Genomic DNA, 21,126 nt, shown 5'->3' on the forward strand with positions numbered 1-21,126 from the left:
CTGTGTAAAGATACTATTGGGCCCCATTAGTGAGTGCAGTTTACGAAGGTTTAAACGGTTTCTTGTGTCATAAACATTGAGAAGTGGTCACCCGGAGGATTCCAAGATGAGAAAAATGAACGCATCTATTGATTTAGAAATGACCATATAGGATCATTGCCAGGGCATGCTGATCATAATGTTTCTTACTTTTGCTTTAATGACAGTAGCCATCAACCCAGCCATCTATCATATCACTAACTAATTATCAAAAATAGTATTCTGTTGTCAGATACAGTTTAGCACTATATTCCTTAATCGTGCATTTAAGGTCTCATCAGGGAAGTAGTGTGGGTGTTAAAAAACAAATATATGTATAATAGGTATATAGGTTGTGAATTCAGCAATGCACACCAATATGGATCATGCATCATTTAAATGTAGCCACCAACCAAATCTCTGATATTTTATATTTTCATATGACACCGTATTTTTGTAAAAGTTGACTATCGCAGTTATTCTCGTGATTGACTGGCCTCCTGTTTTTATTGTCCTTCTTTCGCGAAGTCAGCTGGGACCAGCTCCAGCTCACCTGCAACCATAAAAGCAAGTGATATATAGTACATGGAAAAAAAGGATCAATTTACATTGTCTTCAGTGCAAAGGAAGCTTTATTGCCATTGACAAAGGGGACTAAGCGTTATGAATCTTTCCACAGTATATTGTATTCCAGTCTAGGTTTTAAACAGTCTAATAGCAATTCATCCGCTATGACCATTCATATCTACAGTCTGGCAGGTCTGAATAGGTTTTATCTGAACATTCAGCCCCAAAAAAGCATGTCCACTTTCATCAATCAGACTCTTGGTATTACGGTGTCTGCTCCCTTCGAAATCAATGTCATGGCATATTTCCTAGTAAACCGTACGACACATCCATAAAGCCTCAGGCATGGCTTGTACAAGGATACACTCACAGATATACTTGATGCAACTTGGAAAACAAGAGCGCACAGAATTCTTTTTATCATAGTAGTTTACTGTGCAAATCTTTGTACAGATTATTCGGTTGCTATTTCAGTTGTATCACCATTTAGCTTGGGCCACAGGACAAGAAAGAAGAAAATATTTTAGATGACGAGAATTATTGGAATCGGTTGCATGGAAGGGCTGATTTCAAATGAAATATGCAATAATGAGAATAAAAATATTGCACTTTCCATTCACACGCAGGAGGCGTGTGAGAAAACTGAGGAGGAACAAGTCGAAGCTGATGCTCAGAGCACTTGCACTGTTGTCATGGCAACACCATTACAGACACCCAGTGCATGGTCACCGAGGGACATTTTGTGGTCGATTTTACTTTGGACATATTCCAAGAGGATGTAGATAGAGAACACTTATTTAACAGTTTTATTTCCTTGGCCTGTGATTGATCGCATGTCAAATTATTATCTTGAGAAAGTATATTGCCTAACTGGGTTGAATAAATAATACAGTAACGCAAATAATTGTATCTTTGGTTCAAAATCATACGAATATATTTAAAGTGTATGTGCACTGAAACCTGCACATCTTCCTTCATAATATCTAACATTTTCTATTTTAATTACACGTTGTATTTGCACTAAATAATCTCTTTATTATGTCACTGTGACAGATTTAAAAAAAATAGTGTGTGTGTGTGTGTGTGTGTACTGTATATAGCAGAGCAGTGTGTTAATGCATGTTTGGTCATGAGCATGTACGTGTTAGCTATGACACATCTGCATGTATTACAGGGAGCACGTTTTAGAACCACTGTTACAAGAACATCCCTCTTGGGTATCAGTCATGCAAAACAAAAATAAATATCTATCATGTATGAAAATAATACCCAAAGCCATACACACCCAAATACTGCATACATATTTAAGAACAAAGTTTCCACAGTTTGAACTCTACTAAAATATACACAGCCAAGTATAAAGCAGAAAAGGTTCAAACCAAAGGCTCACAGCTGGTCAAACAAGTAGCACAGAGCGGCACTCAACTCATTGTCGGCACAATCAGCAGCTCCAAAGAAAATCCACAGCTACCGAAACACAGGTGACCGATACAAGCACACAAATGGACAAGAAGACAGTACATTAGGACTCTGCATAGAGTTAAAAACACCTTCCAGGGTGTCACTCGGCTGCAACGAGCTGAGCGCCCCGGTCTCCCAGTTGTGATCCTAGCTATCGGCATCCACACACGCTTGTGTTCTGCTTAAGGTTGAGTCTGAGACCTCCCCGCGCCTCCTCTTTCTGGTTTATTCAGTTAGCCTGGACTGGTTTCGGACCCACGGCCACGCCATTACAGTCGAGGATGTACTGCAGACATCCTTGAGGTGGGCGGCCAGCACCATTCTTCATGGTTTCACCTGTTATTTCCCCTTTCTGGCCTGTACCCTGAAAGGGACAAAAAAAAAAAAATTCTCATTGCGGGAAATCATAACTCATATTACCTGATATCTGCAAGTTGTATTTTTTTGCTGCAAAACAAACACGATAGTACAACAAAGCAAACAAATAGTTTATCATTTTCTATACCCAAGTTAAAATTTTATTGAAGTTTGTTGCCTTGACTTTTTTTGAAATTGCTTACCTGGGAGGGTTGCACGGTCAAGGGTTTTCGGGGGGCGTTTGCCTCCTTTTCCGCTATCTGGTTCATTTTAGTCAGAACCATGTCCGAAATGAGCTGTCTGTCCTCAGACTGATGCTCCCCGACCAGTGGCATGGATGAGCCCACCACCTGCATTATATTGATTTGATACGTCATCAGTTCCACTTTGTCCACATGAAATATCTCACATCGAGGCTAAAATACTTTTTACTTTCAACACATCAGATATTTCCATTAAGTTTCAATTTTACTATAGATATTAGGTCAGCAGTTTCTTTTCCTTGTGGTGATAATAACATACTATCATCTTACATCCTCGGTGGCATGGTGGGTGGGTGATTTGTCTCGTTTGTCTTCTACCGCAGCTTTTTTGTAATAATATTCAGAAAGGTGGATTTTGGATTGCTATTCTGAAGACATTCTGTCACTTGTGCGACTCCTACCTCTGTGATGTAATCTTTTCCATCCTTCCCATGAATGGCCTTGACTGCACAAATATCCAGACCACCAAAAATCTCTGAGCAGGTGTCAACCCACAGTTTGTATCTGAAACGTGTCAAGACATAACTCAGAAGTTCTTTCCAGTATCTATAATGAGAGTTTCTGAATACAATTTATCTTCATTCTATAAAAACACTGGTCAATGGCAAATTTTAATCCAAGATTGCTTCTTGTGTTCCTACATGTATTTTTAATGCTGATTTAAAAATGTCTTTACTTATTTTCTAGCACATCTGTTTTATTTATTAGATTTTTTGTTGTTGTTTTTGTTTTGAATTTTGAATATGTAACTTGTTTTCTAGCACATCTGTTTTATTTATTAGATATTTTTGTTGTTGTTTTGAATTCTGAATATATACTCACTTGTCAGTCATGGCCACTTGCTCCAGCATTGCTGAGCCAGTGTTGGTCTTCCAGTTGCCTGACATAGACGTTCTCCTGGGGTGTGCAGACCAAAACATGAAAACAATTCCCATCCCATCCATTTAATTTGACCTGTAAGAATGCAATCAAACCTACATGTAGGCTTTGTAGTCTGCGCCAATCTTCTGGATTCTGATATCATACTTGGACTCAATGAGAGGCTCAGTGGTGGTGTATGTCTGAGTGAGAGCCACGACACTGGCTATGTCCTGGAACTTACTGTGATTGTCAACCTTTACCTGCAAAACCACACACAAATACCTCTCATGTTATATGTTTAGAATGTAAGATACCCTCCAAATAAATAAATAAATAAATAAATAAATAAATAAATAAATAAATTTAACAGTAAGGCAGTGTCTTAAACTGCTTAATCGCCAAACCTTTCCAATGCCAGAGTGGGCGTGGCCAATCTTGACAACCACGGGGAAGGATGGCATGCTCACCTATAAGGTATGAAATGATCATTTGAGGGATCTGATCAATGGGGAAATAATGGTGAGTATTGGGGTTGCTGGTCGTCTCACCATCTCCTTGTAGTTTGGGTAAAAGGTCTGCTCAATCAGTGGAAACTTATCAGCACCCAGCTTCCTGAATGTGTTGATAAGCTGGGCAAACTAGACACAGAGAAATATGTACAGTATTTTTCACGTCAGAAAAGCACGTCATGATCGAAGGACTTACAGCCCAGGGCTTGTCACACAAATTGTAGATGGACTCCAATGAGTTAATGCTCGGAACACCTCCGTACTGCAGACCGATTATGAGGTTGCGGAAATCTTCATTCTGCGTCATACTGAAGGCATGCTGGCGAATAAGCACAAAGTCTGGCTTGAATGACCTAGAAAATAAGAAAGACGGATTATTAGGCAACATGGATCAAATTAGTTCATCGGCACTATACGTATTTAAATGTTAAATTACCGTACCTGACAACCTTGGTGCCGTTTCTGTAAACCTGCATTGTAACGCTGCATGTCCCATTGGCTTGAGCCATGACGCTGATTTCGCTAAACTCAGCCTGAAAAGTTAATAAGCAGTTGATTGGCAATTTATCAACATTTCTCTTCATACAGAATTGGTTAAGATGGATACAAACGAACCTGTTCCACTTTGATGTCATAGTCTCCATAAATTTTCTTGCCTCGGAATAACTTGGGCCTGAGTTGAAACAAATGAAAAACTATGTCATAGGTCAAGACATCTTCCATTTGACAACCAAGAATACAACATTGATAATAAAACAGTTCGTTTCAAGCGGCACAAAAGAGAAATGACATGTTTCACATGCAACTTTCCACAAATTAAACCATCACATTTACAACACATTCTTATTAAGAGTCAACTCAGGAATAATTGTCTCTCTGCTTTTCTACCATTGTAATTTATTCAGGGGTGAAGTTAGTCATTAGCCACTCTCTGATTAGTTCGAATTACCACTCTCTGACATGTAAAGACAGTTCCCACAGAGATGAAGAAAAGGTCGAGAAACCAGACAATTCAAGTATGTTTGTGTTAATAGTAGCTCTAACACAAAATGGAGGCCATCCTGTCCAGTCCACAGACAGACAACCAAAAAAATTGACTTTTTTTCAGGAGGTTTCAAAGACTTTACAAAGACTCTCTTACCCATAGGATGACTCAGACTTCTTTTTTGGGAGTGCTCACTATCTGCTGTCCTGTAGTCTGCTCTTCCTGCTTAATAACTGTGGCTCTGGAGCTGAATAATTCATTTAGGAACTAATTGCAGTGTGGAGATTTGTTTGACTTTGACAAAGAGCAAACTTTGAAGCAGGAATCATTCTGAGTGGACGAACAACGACTTACAAAAACTTAGAAAACATACACCAGGACAATTCATGGTGAATTCTGTCTGCGTGAAGAACATCACCCCGCGTATTAACATTCACCGCTACAGCCACATCACTGAACACATCTTCAGTCCAAGGTTTCTCACTCTCTTCATCGTGGCAGGCCTCCAAAAACCATTCAAGTGGTTATCTATCTGATATCCTTGTCCACATGCTGCATATGCTCCATTTTCTCCTGCACGGTGCTTAACATGCACACCAGGGGGGAAGAGAAGAGCACGATTGCAGCTGTTTACTTGCATTATTTATTTGTCGGCGGAATCAATATGGCTTTGCTTGACCCGAATCAAACATTAGATCATGAACAAAAGGAACCGGGATGTGTTTTATCGTGTTTTTATGAGTACTGCGTTTGATGATCAAGATAAATTATGCAACTAAAGTAAAGTCTGGTATGTTAAAGTTCAGCTGTTCATTATAAAAAATGCTCACAAAAGACTTTGTTGAACCTGATTGAACCTTTGTTGAATGCTTAAGTTCAGTCGTAGCAGGTCTGGTTTTCCAATGACGTACAGCACTGCACAAGGGTGCCAGCATTACTGAGGACAGAAGCCACTCAGCAAAAGTAATAAAAATAGATTTCATTATCCTAATGCTTTTGCTCGCAGCTAGTGTGTATGTACTGCGCTTTTTCCATTTTGCTATTGTACGACTAGAATACCAAGTAGTCCCAAAATGAGAAAACCAAGCGTTGCTAACAGTTCAGATGATTTTATAAGACTGCCTTTACAGAATGAAAGAAACTAACCCAGTCTTATAGAGTAGCTTACTGTGTGTACCAAACTCTCACAAACAGACCCAACACAGATGTAACCAGGTGACCCGACATGAAGGACTCACAACATGGTGAGCGGCCATTAAAAATAGATGGAACTCTTAGAGAGAGGAGGTCAGTGAGCCGAGTACAAAAATAGCTGATCTCACTGCTGGGAGGGGGTTACAATTAAATAACTAAATAAATAGACAAAAATAAAAGAAATGCTAGATAGATAGATAGATAGATAGATAGATAGATAGATAGATAGATAGATAGATAGATAGATAGATAGATAGATAGATAGATAGATAGATAGATAGATTGATTGATTGATTGATTAACATATCTTTATTTCGAACATATTTAAAACATGAAAATAGGGAGAAAAAAATCAAACAAATAACACTTTAAAGCAGTGGTTCTTAACCTTGTTGGAGCTACCGAACCCCACCAGTTTCATACGTGCATTCACCGAACCCCTCTTTAGTGAAAAATAAAATTCTTGTTTTCAAACTCAAGACATCAATGTTTTTAACTGTTGCACAAAATGAGCCGTGCATGAACATCACCTTGTTCAAAGTACAAAACCAATACAATGCATGAACTCAAAACAAATTACATACGTGCAAATCAGTGTGACTTCTGCTGTTGCCTTTGCGAGACCAGTTCAGATGTGTTCGGACCTCCGCTGCCGAACCCCTGAGACCGATTCACCAAACCCCAAGGGTTCGATCGAACCCAGGTTTAGAACCACTGCTTTAAAGTGTCATATCTAAGTCCATGAAACAAGCATAGCGAGAGATAGATAGAGAGATTCATGGGGGGGACATGAAAGTCCTACTACAACATCCAAAATTTCAAATAATGGCAAGAGTTAACATTAGTTTGAATGTGAATGGTTAATTCTGAATGGAACCACATTCAACTTATAAGAATGTGGTGTCCCCACATTCTTCTCCCCATTCTTCATTTCAATTGTTTAATTTTTGTTCCCCTTTTGAAAAGATAAAACAAAACATTATTTTTTTTGTGTGTTATCAAGTTAGAAATCACATAACAGGTGAAAAAAGTTTTGAAAATATGAAGCTACTACACTCGTAATACTTCTGGTTAAAACAAAATAGGTTAAAAATTGAGCCACTTCCTGGATTGTTTTGCGCAAAACACAAATTAATAATCCAGCGGTTTTAAAGGTGTATTTGTTCAGTTATACCACAAAAATCTGGCAGTTAAACAGAGGTGTGTAGACCTTGTACAGTGTATGCACTGGATATCGTAGCTACTTCTCGGCTTTCCACTCGCTGGCAAAATTGTAGCAAGCTAATGTACAAGGTTGGCATCTTGCCTGATCTTATTAACATTGATCCAGGTTTATTCAAGATAGATGGTCTGCTCTGCTCACAGAAACATCTCGCCAGTCTAATTGTGGCTGCTACCTTAACCTTTGCAAAGCGTGACGTGGTCTGAATGTCATCTATCTTCAAGGATTAAATTACTGCAATTGCAAAAACAACAGACTACAAGTTATTGTCATACTTACATTTCCCCTCTAGATCTACTATGTGCCAAGTGATTCAGTATAAAAGAACAATAAAACAACATTTGTAAAAGTATGAGCAACTCACTTTAATGTCAAGCATGTAAGAAATGTAAGAAATGAATAGACTGATTAAAATTCCAGAGAGGGACTCGGCCCAGAGATGCTTATGCCTTAATATCGCACTCTTGGTTGTAGATTGGTAAAGAACGACCATGTTAAAGTAGCGCTGCCGTGTAGTGTGTGATTCTCGTATGTTAGTGCAGCGCAGGTCATGTGGGCTGTGTGGAGGGAAACCCCATTGATGAAGAAGGTGGGGGGTAGGGGGATAAGCACTGCAGTATTTTGCCTTGTTGCAAGCATCGATGCAACCTGTGGAGCATCCATTTTAAAAACAGCCGCTGTGAGGAAATGTTTGGAATTAAGAAAATCATCAGAATGGCACAGAGCAAAAAAATCTCCTCCGTCTTGATGTCATTGATGGGATGGGATTCGATACGGAATGCATTTAAGCACAAGATCATCAGTAGGCTGCTTCATAAATTTAGACATAATAACTACTTGAAGTAACAGCTGGAGACTCATGATAAAATAACGTCTTAACAGAGAGATGCGTTTGTCTTACCACTCTTGCTGCTGTTCGTCGATGACCAGGAGAATCTTGAACTTCTTGGATGTCGTGACTGAGGTTTGCTCCACAAGCCCTGCCGAGGCAGCCGTCTGCTTGACAACGTTAGTGATGGAGCTGAAGAAACCGGCTCCGCTCGATTGAGCCGGCGGGGCTTTTTTTTCAGGAGCCGGGGAAGTGGCTGGAGGCGTGGGTCCGGCTGTGGGGGACTTGGCAAGGGCTGTGGTGGCCGGTGGAGAAGGCTCAGCGGGGTCAGGCCTCTGAAGGTCTGTCATGTAGCCATTGGGCAGGTTGGAGATAAACGTGCTGTCCGAGAGACGCCTTCGCAAATAATTCATGGCTGAAGAAAGTGTTGGAGGGTTGTGGAAAAAGACTCCCTGTTCTTGGTGCACAGCTGACAACGGCTGAGCTGTCGGTGTAAATTCCCAGCGAATGTGCTCCCTTCCTGCTTGCTGGAAAATCCTCAGAGCTCCTACTCACTGGGGGTGACGTCACACCCTCCCTCGGCCAATCTCCTCACTCTGCATCCTCCTCAGCCATTGCAAAGGATGCTGAGGCTGTGCCACTCCTCTTCTCCCTCACTGCGTGGTCTGCTTCTTTACTACCCCTCCCCCACAGTATGCTGCCTATCAGGCATGTTTCTTCTTATTATTGCTTTTATTATTATTTTATCTCAGCTGTAGGAAACTGAAGCTTTTCCAGTGGGAATGTGCGCGTGTTTAGAGAATACATCGTCTTCACACCTCTTTCGATGTCCTTGCACGTTTGTGTATGTCTCTATAGCTCAGTCATTAAATCTAAAATGGCCGGTCGGACGTGTGGCCACTGCCGAGTGCAGAAGCAGCCCACTGAGACACAAAATGCAGTTAACTATTTCTCCCGAATGACTTTATTGATCATGCAGGCCTATTGTACGGTATGTTGAAGTACAACATTCTTTTTGACCTTCATCTCTCTGTGCTGTCTCAGTGCAATTTACATGTGCAAATTCATAAACAGAATTTGTGTAGTTAAAAATAAAACAGCAAATGACATTATGTTGAAAAGTAAATTATTGTCCCATTTCTTTTTAAATACTGTTATTTTGATTGTTTGTTAATTTTAGTTTTCATATTCATTGCTATACTTTAGTTTATTCTTTATTTCATACCCAGGGAGACCCACAATGTAAACAACAAGAAACAACAAGAAATGAAATAATAATAATAGTAAATATATAATATTTTAATGGACTTTGATGTAAAATTGCACATTGCACACTCTCAAACAAGTGCACATTTTTATTTAGTTTTTGTTTGTGATTCAGAAGACATTTTCCTACGAAAGAAACAAGAAGCAACTCTTGGCTCTATATTGATACAAAGTCTGAAGATGAAATTAAACTCATCGAGTGAAAGCATTTTTGACAATAATGTTGCCAAGGACAAGAAGGAACCAATCAATTAATCAATAAGCTCTAACTTCTTACAGATCACCGAAGGCTTGATTGAGACGGAGAGGAAAAAAATCTATAAAGTTTGAGAAGTGTTCTATAAAGGAGTGCACAGATGATGCATATAAGGAGCATAAGATTTTATTTACACTCACTGGCAAGTTGTGGCAACAAGATTTTCAGTGCATAATGTACTCAAGTCAAGTCAAGTCAAGTTTATTCTAAATCACAGGCAAGTCTCAAAGGCTTCACATATACAAAAAAATTGAAAATTATTCTCAAATGTTAAATTATTCTCAAATATCAAATGTCTCAAATCTTCTCAATGTACTGGAATACACTAGTGGAGTTGATCAAAAATGTCTTTGCAAAACTAACCATGCTCATTATAGTTCATTTAACAATGTTTATAGTTTTCGAATTTCCCTATAAAAGCGTAAAATTCATTTGACACAGATTCAAACTAAATGATTGTGGTTGTAGTTTGCAATGCTGCTCTGCTTCTCAATAAGTCGAAATGTTAATTTAAGATTGCCAAGAAAGCAATGGGAGGGTTATTTGATAAGCAGCGACAACACATTTCAAGCGCAGACGTATAATACAACAATAATAGTAATATTCATAATTCACGCCATCGTAAATCACAGTGACCGAGGAAGCTGTGGCGTGTCTCGTCCAGTAGGGCGCCACAGAAGCTCTTTGTCCACACACGGAGACAGACGCAAGTTGGGCTATAATCATGTTTTTGTCGTGCTTGGAAAACTAGACGCTTTTGTACAAATTATACTGACGGCCAGCGTTACTGTTGCGGGACACAGTGAACGCACCGCAGCTTAACTGTAAGTCGGCGGGTGTGTTTATTTGGATGGAATAACAAAGACAACGAAAAAGTTGGCGACGAGCTGGCGGCTAGTTGGTGCGCATGCTAAAGTTAGCTAGCAAGTTTATCACAAGTAGTAAGACATTCGAGTGCGAACTGTAAAACTATATTTTAAAATGTTTGATTCTTATAATGGCAACAAATTGACGAGCGGGTTAACAATGTGACAAGTGAAACACTAGCCGATGGATTAGCTCTTAGGCTATCGTTGTTTTGTTGGGCGCCTTTAAAACATGCTAGCTTAAATCCGGAGAAGGCAGACTTTTCATATCTGAAGTGCTTAGAACGTCACCCAAACAACTGATTTCTACAACTTCGATTCTTTAGGAAATACGTTTGTTGTCTTGACCGGTGATGCCTGCTAGCGTCGATGTTAGCAGCCAGCCTGTTCGTGTAAATGCTGTTGCCTAGAATGGACCTGTTGAACTCTCAGTACCTGGACAAGATGAACAACAACATCGGGAGACTGCACTACGGAGGTGACTTTCTCAGCATACATTCGGCAAATAATTTACTTTATTGTCATTTTCATCCAAGGTGGTGCTTGGCATTTGTGTTACTGCCAGATTTGATAATAATAGTGACAGTTGGGTAATTACATTGCAGGGCACACCTATCCTTTTGTAGACTTAACCAGTTTGCTTGGAGTTCATTAAATGCAGTGTGTGTTTATGCGCCTGCTGTGATTATTTTATTCATATTTGATGGTTATTCCAACAGATGAGTCCAGGACACCCTCGCTGCCCTCTGCTATATCAAGCATAAGCGGGCCGCCTCCTCTCTGTCCAAGCAAACGGAAGTACGGTGATGAACAAACAACGAAGGATCCGATGAATTGTGATGATGACCACATGACCAAAATGAGCAGACTTTTTGCAACTCACCTGTAAGTTCCTTTAGTGCAAAGATTGAGCTTTCTCCTGCTACCATCATTCATTTGAAATGAGTGTTCCGTTAGCGATATGAAACTTTGAGATGATTGACACACAGTAAACTTGTAAACTTCAAATATGATATCTGCTGCAGTTCTGTACTCTGGTTACATTATTCTTATCGTTATCCAGGGCTCGTCCCTCTGCTGGAGACAACCGCAATGAACACTGGAGCCTGTGCCACAGTCCTGCGGAGCACATCAGCTCTTCCTCCAATGGTCTCCATGGGAACCATCTGTATGCTTCCATTTCTGGCTATGCTGTGGACCAGCCGCTGGCTCTGACCAAAAGCAGCCTTGACAACGCAGTTGGGGGCAGGGAGAGGTCCACTGCCAGTGCAGCTGTTGAGCGGCAGCAGGTACATACGTGGTCAGCATGTCTTTCTCACTCACAAGGACATGAGCATCTGTTTTATGGGAGATGTGTGCTTGATTGAGTGAGTCATCCTAAATGAGAACCCAACCTCTTAACTTTGTTTCTCCAACTAAATAATGTTTTCTTTTTCAGAATCGGCCTTCTGTTATCATCTGTGCTCCTGCAAGCAACCGCAATTGTCAACTCTCTCACTGCCACATGAATGGCTGCTCTCCAAGCTCAACCTCTGATGAGAGAAAGAGTAAGCTCTTTGTCGTCACTTATTGGAAGTTGTTCTGAGGGTGCTTTCTTGTACTGGGTGCCGACTGTTTTTGATAATGTTTATATAAGTTTTATTAAGCTCTGTAAATATAACTTTTGCTGCCTCTTGACCAGGACTCCCTTGTAAAAGAGGTTTTTAATCTTAGTGGGACTTTCCTGGTTAAATAAAGGCTGAATAAAAGAAATTCTTTCGCTGCTGCACAAACTAGTTCATTGCATGTAATTTGTAAGTCACGTCATTATCAAATGAGGACCGCTTTACCTAGTTATATAACTACTTTATCTCAATATAGAAGGCTACAACAAAACAAAGTGGCCTTTGTGACAGTCTCAAACTGTCAAATATAATTTAATGGCCGTTTTAAATGTTATCACTAGGTGTCACCCTTGCTTTAGTTATGTAGACTGCCGCTCTTGTGCATGTCTGTTGTCCTTGCCCATTGTCAAAACGACTCCAGCTCCTACAAAAGTCATTTAAAATAACAGACCGGTAAAAATTCATTTTCCAGCATTTGATTAGTCAGTCTGTATAAGGAATAAAAGTGCAAACATCAATGGCAAGATTTAAGGCGATTCAGTATCAAAATAATGACATGCCCCGTAAACTGCTATATTGGACGTTTTGGACCGCTTCATGTAATGTCTGCAACTTTGTGGTTTTTAACATGCAATTTTTTTGTTTCAGCTAACACAGTTTGCGATCCCGTGATTGAGGAACACTTCCGCCGTAGCCTGGGAAAAAACTACAAAGCAGAAGAACCTGTGACCAACCCGGCGTCCAACTCCGTCTCAATCACGGGCTCAGTGGATGACCACTTTGCCAAGGCGCTGGGAGACGCCTGGATCCAGATCAAGGCCAAAGGTGGGGGTCACCAGACCCCTGAAGCAGATCCATGAAGAGGTGAGAAAAAAAGGTTCCAATTACTAGTATCAAATCTCTGCAGCCAGGAACAATATAAGACAAGGTTTTTGTCTTCCTGAGTCTAAACTCCAATCCCTTGCCTTACAAATTAAACGCAAAAAAATTACTCCAGTGTTAAGTAAGTAATTATCAATGGATTGATTTGTTTTGTCTTGCTAATAAGAAAAGCAGAATGAACAAGAAACAATTGTCACCTTTTTTCAGAGCTGTTTGTTTACCTGCCTTTGTAGCCAAAGAAACTTCAACTTGCCTTTCAGCGTGCAAGCCGTACATGCTTTTACGGCTAAATGCCTTCAGATTTTAATCCACACCACTTTTGCTTCTGTATTACTTGAAGATACACTCCCTGTCTCGTTTGCAGTGTTACATTTTGAGTGGTTTACGAAACTGTTTGTGATTCGGAACCCAATAGTCCAATTGAGACCCCCCCCCCGACATTTGCTTTCTTAATACACTAGGACAATCCATCCTACGCCCTTGAACTGGACTCCACTCCACTGTTAAATAATTGTAGTGAATTGCTCTATGACGTAATCTAATCCTAATCGATATCTGTAACTCAAAAGCATGTTTCAAATAGCTGGATTCTATCACAAACCTTGCTCAGAATTTATTTTTTATCTAACATTGTAGAAAATACTCACTGCTGGTACAGTTGTACTCTATATTTTTTTTGTATCTGTTTCACATTATGGTGGGAGGTGTGCACGTTGGCATGTTCTTGAAAGCGCAGCCTCTGGAAAGGTTGTCTGAATGCCGATAGCTAGCTAGGCAACGTCGCTTCATTACTCCGCGTAGCCGGATGCTACACCTTCGCATGTGACTGAAAGCTATTAAATGGGAGCTGCTGTTGGTGTTGACTCTATTTAATCTGGGCATATTGGTTTGTTGAATTTTCTTGGGAAAGCTAATTCTCAATTTATTTGAAGCCCATCTCCAATTACCAGAAATTAAATTGAAGAGGCCTGGAATTAACACAATTTGGCAATGGAGCAGAGGAAATTGTCACCCCCTACTGTCAGTAACATAGTTAGATTTTTTCAGAGACAAAACTGACTAAAACTGAGTCATTGTTTGACTAATGAGTCAAGGTATAGACTTTAAGTTTTTGTTTTAATAGTTTGTTTTTAAAAAAAATCATTTGGCATGATCACAGTAGCTTAATGTTTGTCAACATTTATTGACGGGATTATAAATTTTATAGATAAGATTTTATAGATAAAAAATATATATATCCTGTAATATTCAGATAATCCCCATACCTTTGTATTAATCAACGTTTTTGGAGCTGTTACACTCTTGTTTATATTTTACTGTACTCTTACATGACCATCATTGCGCAGAGCGGAATGATCATGTGTATTTTGTTTCTATTGTGTGAGGCATATTCATATGTAGCATGGAAGTTCCCTATTCTCTTACCATGCCTTTCATCTTTTGTATCGCTTGATTACTATCCCCACAGTTTTGAGATGATGAACGTGCAGGGACACATCGTTTTTTTGCATAAAGAGCTCGGCAAAGTGTCAGATGTCTGCGAGACTAGTTAAGAGTCTAGAGTGGGCTGGAGGGGAGGGAAGGGGTTATCACCGATTTGACTTGTTTGACACAAGCAGATTTTTAACTCATATTTGGGGTATCAGCCCATTGTTATTTAATTTCGTTATTTAGACAGACTGTACCCAAGTACCCGAGTCATGTATCTTCACATAGATGAGGAAATAAGATGCCTTTGTACACTTGGGTTCATATTTCTCTGGAAGAAAATACCACTGTTTTATAATGATTGTCTTCAAAATAAACACAAAAACTCAACTTTGTGTGCTTTTTGTGTGACTGTTCTGATGACGGTAAAACATTCACTTGGCATTCAAGGGTGAACTATTTTTGGCCAAAGTGCCTCTGATTGAGAGCAGGCTTTTGCTCTTGATTGTGCCGCAGCAATTTAGCACAACAAATTATGAACCGAATGCGTTTTTTTCTAAACAACACAAACACGAAAAAGGCATCAAACTGGCCTGGACAACAATCTTTGTATCATGAATAATTAGTTGCACAACCTTTTGAGGCACTCGCAGCAATAACATGATTACTCTCTAAACGCTTGGCTGCAATCGCTCGTTGGTGTACTTGTTAGAACGATCGCAGCCGTTAAGGAAAAAATTCATCACTCAATTATGAGGTTGACTTCACTTTTGTTTTTTTAAAGTTGTCTTTGCTACCACCAGGTGGCAGTGTTCACCTACTAGCCAAACTTGGCTCAAACAAAGATTTGTGCATCGTCTTTTCAGGTGAGATTGCTGTGTCTCCTAGTAACTGGAAAAGATGCACCATTCGTAAAGAAATTGTCAAACGAGAAAAGAGATATTTTTTTCCTCCTCTCTCGCTCATCAATTTTTACCTGAACCCCCTCAGGATGGAATCTGCCTCCCCCATCTATTTACAATCTCCCATATTATAATGCAGTATGCCTTCCGAAGAAGCCGAGCTACTCTTGTGGCATGATGGCTGAAACATGCACATTTTTCTTTGTGTGCAAAACCAATCACTCAAATAGACCTACTCAGACATCAGGTTTCATCAGCGGTGTGACATGAAAAGAGCATCTAACTCAAGATGACTCATCAGGGTCACGGCAATTTCATCTTGGCTTTCTTTCAGTGCGGCCACCAGGAACATGACATCTTGACGACCGCTTACAATACAGGAGCAAGCGAATGGGCCGTCGTTTCAATTTGCTCTTCATGGTTTACGTAAAGGGCGAGAACCAATGAAGGGGTTTCGCCACAGCGCCACTTTACATGTGCTACAGACTTCTAATTAATCCAATTGTACAAATGCATGATTTTACTACAGTATAAAAACTGCAAATGTCACAAACTGGCTCGCATATTAGTCTTCACAAATGGTTGATGGTTCCGTAATTCCAAATTTGTTGTGCCCGAACGGAATGCACCCCAATCGGCAGCATCCCCGAGCGCTCAACGTCTGCGGAATTTGCATGATTGCCTGTAGATTATTTGAGCATTATCTATTCCCCCCTTCTCGCCGTCTTTCTTCAGTGGCTCTCTGCTGTGATGATGCGCACACATCCTTGGGCTAAAGAATCTAAAATAGATCATACAAGCAACTGGAGTAGATGCACAGGGAGAGGAAGTGGCTCACGGGCAGACTTGAGTCATGCTGGCAAGATCATGCACCCTGATCTGACAGCCTAACACGCCAGATTACAGAGTACGTCATTTTCAAAATGCAGCCCCGGCCTCACAATTGGTCGCAAACGCAAACAACCTCGATGGATTTGCCAACATATTCCTCTTTAACGTGGAGCGCACCGTAACAGGCAGAAAAATGGACCTGATGAACATCTCGAGCTCAAGACATTGCAGCTCATTCATTGTGTCACGTGGACTGCTGGCAATGGCATAACCTTTGTGGAGGGAAGACAAGATGCGGTCACTGTGGATCACAGTCTCCCGCTGAACACAAACAGACCCTGTCAGGCCGTCTCAACATCAGCTTTCAGCGGCGCACCACCACCAACTCACTACTGATCACTCTTTTCCCCTCACATCCTCCTCCCACCTGCTCAGACAGTTCCTTCTTGACCGGGGTCTGCTCGTGGGGCCCCCTACCCACATGTTTCACGCATGTGCCGATACATGTCTCCTTTAAGGTGATTGCTGTGCGACTTTGACCTCTATTGTTGGACTCATTTGGACCATTGTTTGGCCAGGGGCACCGCGCACATGTCTGCACAGTATTTCTTATTGATAGTCTTGGCGATGAATCCATTTATTCATAATTGATTGATGTGTTAATGATTGATTTGCAGGCCATCTGGTATGCAAGAACATGCAGCCAATAACCCCCAGCCTATCTAATCTTTGCGTTTCGTCCGTCCATCCATCCGTCCCTCCATTATGAATAAATGTAGGATTTACACAATCGGGATTTTGGAACCAATCAGCCATTTAAAAACATAGTCGACAACCAATCCGATCAGAAGATGGAACAAGCTAATCAATCAATTTAAATGATTCATTTACTGGACAATTAATTGCAGCCTCGCCCACAAAATTTGCATTTTGAAATACATTGGGAAAATAATTAACCCGTGTGAGGATGAAGCGGTTCGAAATACGGATGGATAATTAAACCTTAAAAATTACCTCACAATGAACCTGACCGCCCCTCCTCCCCCCCAAAAACCCTAAATTATTTATGAATATAGGGAGGAAATAACACCCCCACTCTAGAGTGAACGAGATTGTGTTTGCTGTAATGTCATTTTGCGGGCCCCTTCAATGATATCATTGATCCATTCACAAATTATAGCATTACAAGCAATCACAGATTTTGCATAGAATGCAGAATATCTGCCAATCAGGTGATCAAATTTGTGTAGTCTAAATAAAAGCTTTAAAATCAAATCATAATTTTATTCCCATACATAATTTTACAAATGAATTCTTATTACTCCAAAGTAACAAGATTATTTTCCGCACGACACGATCCATCTGATGGATCTGGTGGGCCACTGCCCCACTTGCCCCTAATGATGGCGATGCGCATGAACTAAATGTTGCCATCGTCACTCAGGGGCATTTTCATGTCTCATTAAGAGGTCCGTTAAGGCCGACGTTATGCTCGCTTGACTGAGCTGCTTTAATAAGGAAAGTGACCCAACACCAATTTGAGCAGCAATATTTTCCACTCCCACGTCCAATCTGCTGCCGCCGTCCGTGGTCATATCTCTTCCCCCTTGCCAGTGTTGAACAACCACACACACTCTATTCCCATTTACCATAGCACCCCCATAACCCACTACAACTCCCCCCCTCTGTGTGTTTGGCAGTCACACAGTCAGCCATGTGTGCGCCCAAGACGTTACATAACGCTCGCTTTCCCGCACTCCAGATCAAAGCGAAGAATCCAGCACAGGATTGCTCCTCGCTGACTTCCTCTTCGCTTCCACCATCCCATTGTTGCATGGCATCCATCCCGGTGTCCTTATAGTAGGCTACCTTCAAATCTGCTTGGCTTTTGCGCTTCAATTTCGAAATCCAAATGTAACCAACTACGAATGATCACAAGTTGAGTGAAGAAGATGTAAGATGCCGCAAGCGCGCCGATCCTAGCCTTGACTTTTTGATGTGCTTGCCGTCATTTACTTGTGTCATCACGTACAAATGAATGTTAACCCGGTCTGGGGAGGAATCGAGCAGGTAGCGGGCGGAGGCTAATTTTAAGAAATGAATATCAATTCTTCCCTCTTGAGTAAAGCTACAAAAATATTTCATTCATCTCAACTTTGATATTTTCATCTTTGATGTACTGCCTCTCTTGAAATTGCTATTGAATAACTGATGCAATCATGCCGAAATATATATTTTTCTCACCGCAGGGTTTCCGCTCAGCATTTTTCGCAAGAGAAGGCCAAGAGAGAGAGAGAGAGAGAAAATAGCACAGCTGAAAGCTTTTTTTGCAGACAAAAACAAAGGTCTCTATTAAGTGGGAGAAATAGTGACAGAGAGGAGGGAGGAAGAGGGTTAAAAAGAGAAGAGTATAAAATGCTGTCAGAGGGGCCGAGCCTGTCTACTGCAGAGTGGGGATTGAAATAATGAGTTTGTGCTGGAGGAAAATGCACCTCCAATGTCAAATGCACAGTGGAGGGACCAAAGGGTACAAATGACAAAATAAAAAAAATGTTCAAGCCTCTGTTGTGTGCAAATATACAATAGCTTAGGGACAAAGAAAAAAACACATTACTGCTCTGCTATTATTTAAGTTGTCTAGTATGACACGTACGGCTAAACACACACGCCGTCGTCATGGTCTGTCAAAGCCTCCTCAGAGGGGAGATGTTTTTTGATTCAATTGAATAAGCACAACTACTGTCTCTGTTCAACCCTCACTGACTGGCATCGCTTCGCTGGTCCAAAGTGGCTCAGTTGGGCACAGTTTGGGTCAGAGCAGGTTAACCCCAAGAAAAAGCAGCTCATTGCAGTAGTGCACAACCAAACTGTGGCTGCAGCATCAGATTAATTGTTGGGAGGGGGTGGCAGGGGAGTTCAGAGGCGTCCGAGTAGGTTTGCCTCTCATACCGTTATCACACCTGACAGTGTCTGGTTTGGGATCCAGCGATGCATGCGGCATACGCAAGCGGCTGGTCATCTGTGAGGCAGAGTGATAGGGTGTGATGTGTCACACGCTATGTTAGCCCCCCCCCCCCCTTTCCTGTTACACTGCCCTTGGATGTGTTTGGCAGTTCGCAGGAACTTTCAGCACACAGATTTGTCTTCCTGCAAAAGAAATGGGACGTGAACTCAAGCAAATAACACGAGCTTTCCTTTCAAATTAAATAGAAGAAAACCATGAGAAACTTTGCAAGTATTTGTTAAGAGAGTTTATTTCTGCTTTTGAAATGTCACGGCTGTGTTCACTCCCACAATGACGCAAACACCCCTTTCTAGGGCGCTTATTTTGTATGCACAGGGAAAAAACAAGTGTGATTGTCCATTTCAATTTGTATTTACTCCATTTTGACCCTCACTGACTCTTAACCTTGCAATGTGCATTGCGTTTGGGTGCCTTCCCCTGTAAACTCCAGGAAGGGGTGGCCGTACCTGTTGTGGCCTTGATCACTCATTAGTGAACACGGCTCCCAAACTTCGCTGACAAATCAGAATAGAAAGCATGTGCCACATCATAGCTATGATTCACGGCTGCCCGGAGTCCGAGTCTCCCCCGGGGGCCTTCAGACCTCTTAATCATCATATGCCTGTGTGGGCGCCGTTCAAGGAAGAGAGTAAGCCAGACACAGTAATGAATGAGCTTTTTTGTGCTTCTCTAAAAGCGTATGCGCCATGTGTCAGGCTGCATGAATGACATCTTATTAGAGTATCAGAACAGTTTTTGGAGCACAGAACTACCGTATTAATGTGTTGCGGTTTTCTGTTCAGTTATTTATTTTTTATTTTGCATCATTAAGGTTGTGAGTGGTTAGTGGTGAACAAAGAAAGAAAAAAAGTTGAATTGGGTACACACAATAGGATTTTTCAAACCTGTTCTAAATTGCGCTGCCTAATTTTGCATCTTTAAAGAGCACATCTAATAGGCAGGTGTCACCTCTGTGTGTAGCCATGATGAAGAAACACATTTTGTCTCTTCAGAAGTGCAATTTTGGAGCTTCTGTGCTTTTTTTCCAATGTCACAAAATCACAGACGCTAACGGCAAACTCAGTCTTTCACATGTCCCAGTGAGCAGCCATTATTCATAGGGGTGCATGCATGAGCATATGAACAAAACAAAAAGGAGAGCGAGAGAAGTTTATTTGAGTCAAGTTTACAGTCGCATTAGAAAATGGTGCCCGATTAGCATGTATGCAGAGAGGCTTTGCATGCTTGACATCCTCTCAGACCCTTTTCTGGAAATAGCCACGCACACAACATCCTCTGATTACATTGATATGGAGATTCATGCATCTGCAAAGATTAGTTACTCATTAATGTATTTGCTTTGAGTTCTCGGGTGAGCGTACCTCAGACAGAAGTCTAGGCCAAATTCAACGCATGAGAGGAAAAATGTCACAAATGATCTCATACCATCTTCACTAAGATATGTGCAGGTTCACTGACCCACAACATGGCACCAATAGAGCATTAAAATACAGAAGATGAAGAAAAAAAGCGGCAGGCTGGCATTGGGGTAAAAACAGAGGTATAAAGTGGAAATAAGGATCAGTATTTTAAAGTTTGCAGCAGAATGAGTTTCTCTTGCTTTCAGCGGGCTAAAGGATGAATTTGTGCGACTTCATAAGCGTCGGTGTTCTGTCATCCTTTCATAAAAGCATCATGGATCATCAGTTTGCTTCTCCATTGTCCTCTCTCATGGCCACACTGCGAGCACTTTTTTTTTTTTTTTTTTTAAAAATAGGGTTGCAGCAAAGTGCCAAGAAATTTCAAACAATGTCCCCTCAC

The 21,126-nt window shown here is 40.9% G+C and overlaps 2 protein-coding genes across 6 annotated transcripts; one reads left to right on the forward strand and one right to left on the reverse strand.

Annotated features, from left to right (window-relative positions):
• Positions 1–632: 632 nt before the first annotated feature.
• Positions 633–8,907, reverse strand: syn2a (synapsin IIa). 2 transcript variants are annotated; one of them, XM_037273871.1, is made up of 11 exons: positions 8,339–8,907; positions 4,652–4,709; positions 4,478–4,569; positions 4,233–4,389; positions 4,076–4,165; positions 3,932–3,994; positions 3,645–3,787; positions 3,489–3,563; positions 3,068–3,170; positions 2,607–2,753; positions 633–2,410 (listed from the first exon to the last, which is right to left on the reverse strand). In XM_037273871.1, the coding sequence occupies exons 1-11, from the start codon at positions 8,677–8,679 to the stop codon at positions 2,276–2,278; spliced, it is 1,404 nt and encodes a 467-aa protein (XP_037129766.1). In that variant the 5' UTR covers positions 8,680–8,907; the 3' UTR covers positions 633–2,275. The 2 variants fall into 2 exon arrangements, with proteins under 2 accessions (XP_037129766.1, XP_037129774.1); XM_037273879.1 differs by lacking the exon at positions 8,339–8,907 and adding an exon at positions 6,190–6,311.
• A 1,543-nt stretch (positions 8,908–10,450) lies between these two features.
• Positions 10,451–14,958, forward strand: LOC119115992 (transcription cofactor vestigial-like protein 4). Of its 4 annotated transcripts, none has more exons than XM_037240996.1 (6): positions 10,451–10,620; positions 10,981–11,132; positions 11,374–11,539; positions 11,718–11,943; positions 12,093–12,201; positions 12,907–14,958. In XM_037240996.1, the coding sequence occupies exons 2-6, from the start codon at positions 11,051–11,053 to the stop codon at positions 13,116–13,118; spliced, it is 795 nt and encodes a 264-aa protein (XP_037096891.1). In that variant the 5' UTR covers positions 10,451–10,620; positions 10,981–11,050; the 3' UTR covers positions 13,119–14,958. The 4 variants fall into 4 exon arrangements, with proteins under 4 accessions (XP_037096891.1, XP_037096885.1, XP_037096909.1 ...); XM_037240990.1 differs by having other exon boundaries at positions 10,451–10,612; XM_037241014.1 differs by having other exon boundaries at positions 10,451–10,612; positions 12,916–14,958.
• The last annotated feature ends 6,168 nt before the right edge of the window (positions 14,959–21,126 follow it).

Source organism: Syngnathus acus, chromosome 2 (assembly GCF_901709675.1).
Source record: "Syngnathus acus chromosome 2, fSynAcu1.2, whole genome shotgun sequence".
Taxonomy (NCBI): Eukaryota; Metazoa; Chordata; class Actinopteri; order Syngnathiformes; family Syngnathidae; genus Syngnathus; species Syngnathus acus.

Excerpts from the sequence above, each read along its gene's own strand:
- LOC119115992 (XM_037240996.1), top strand. The coding sequence starts at position 11,051 with ATGCTGTTGCCTAGAATGGACCTGTTGAACTCTCAGTACCTGGACAAG. Across the intron at positions 11,540-11,717 it reads AGACTTTTTGCAACTCACCT|GGCTCGTCCCTCTGCTGGAG; the intron begins GTAAGTTCCTTT and ends ATCGTTATCCAG. Across the intron at positions 12,202-12,906 it reads AACCTCTGATGAGAGAAAGA|CTAACACAGTTTGCGATCCC; the intron begins GTAAGCTCTTTG and ends TTTTTGTTTCAG.
- syn2a (XM_037273871.1), bottom strand. The coding sequence starts at position 8,679 with ATGAATTATTTGCGAAGGCGTCTCTCGGACAGCACGTTTATCTCCAAC. Across the intron at positions 4,710-8,338 it reads GACGAACAGCAGCAAGAGTG|GCCCAAGTTATTCCGAGGCA; the intron begins GTAAGACAAACG and ends GTTTCAACTCAG. Across the intron at positions 3,171-3,488 it reads CAAGTGGCCATGACTGACAA|ATACAAACTGTGGGTTGACA; the intron begins GTGAGTATATAT and ends GACACGTTTCAG.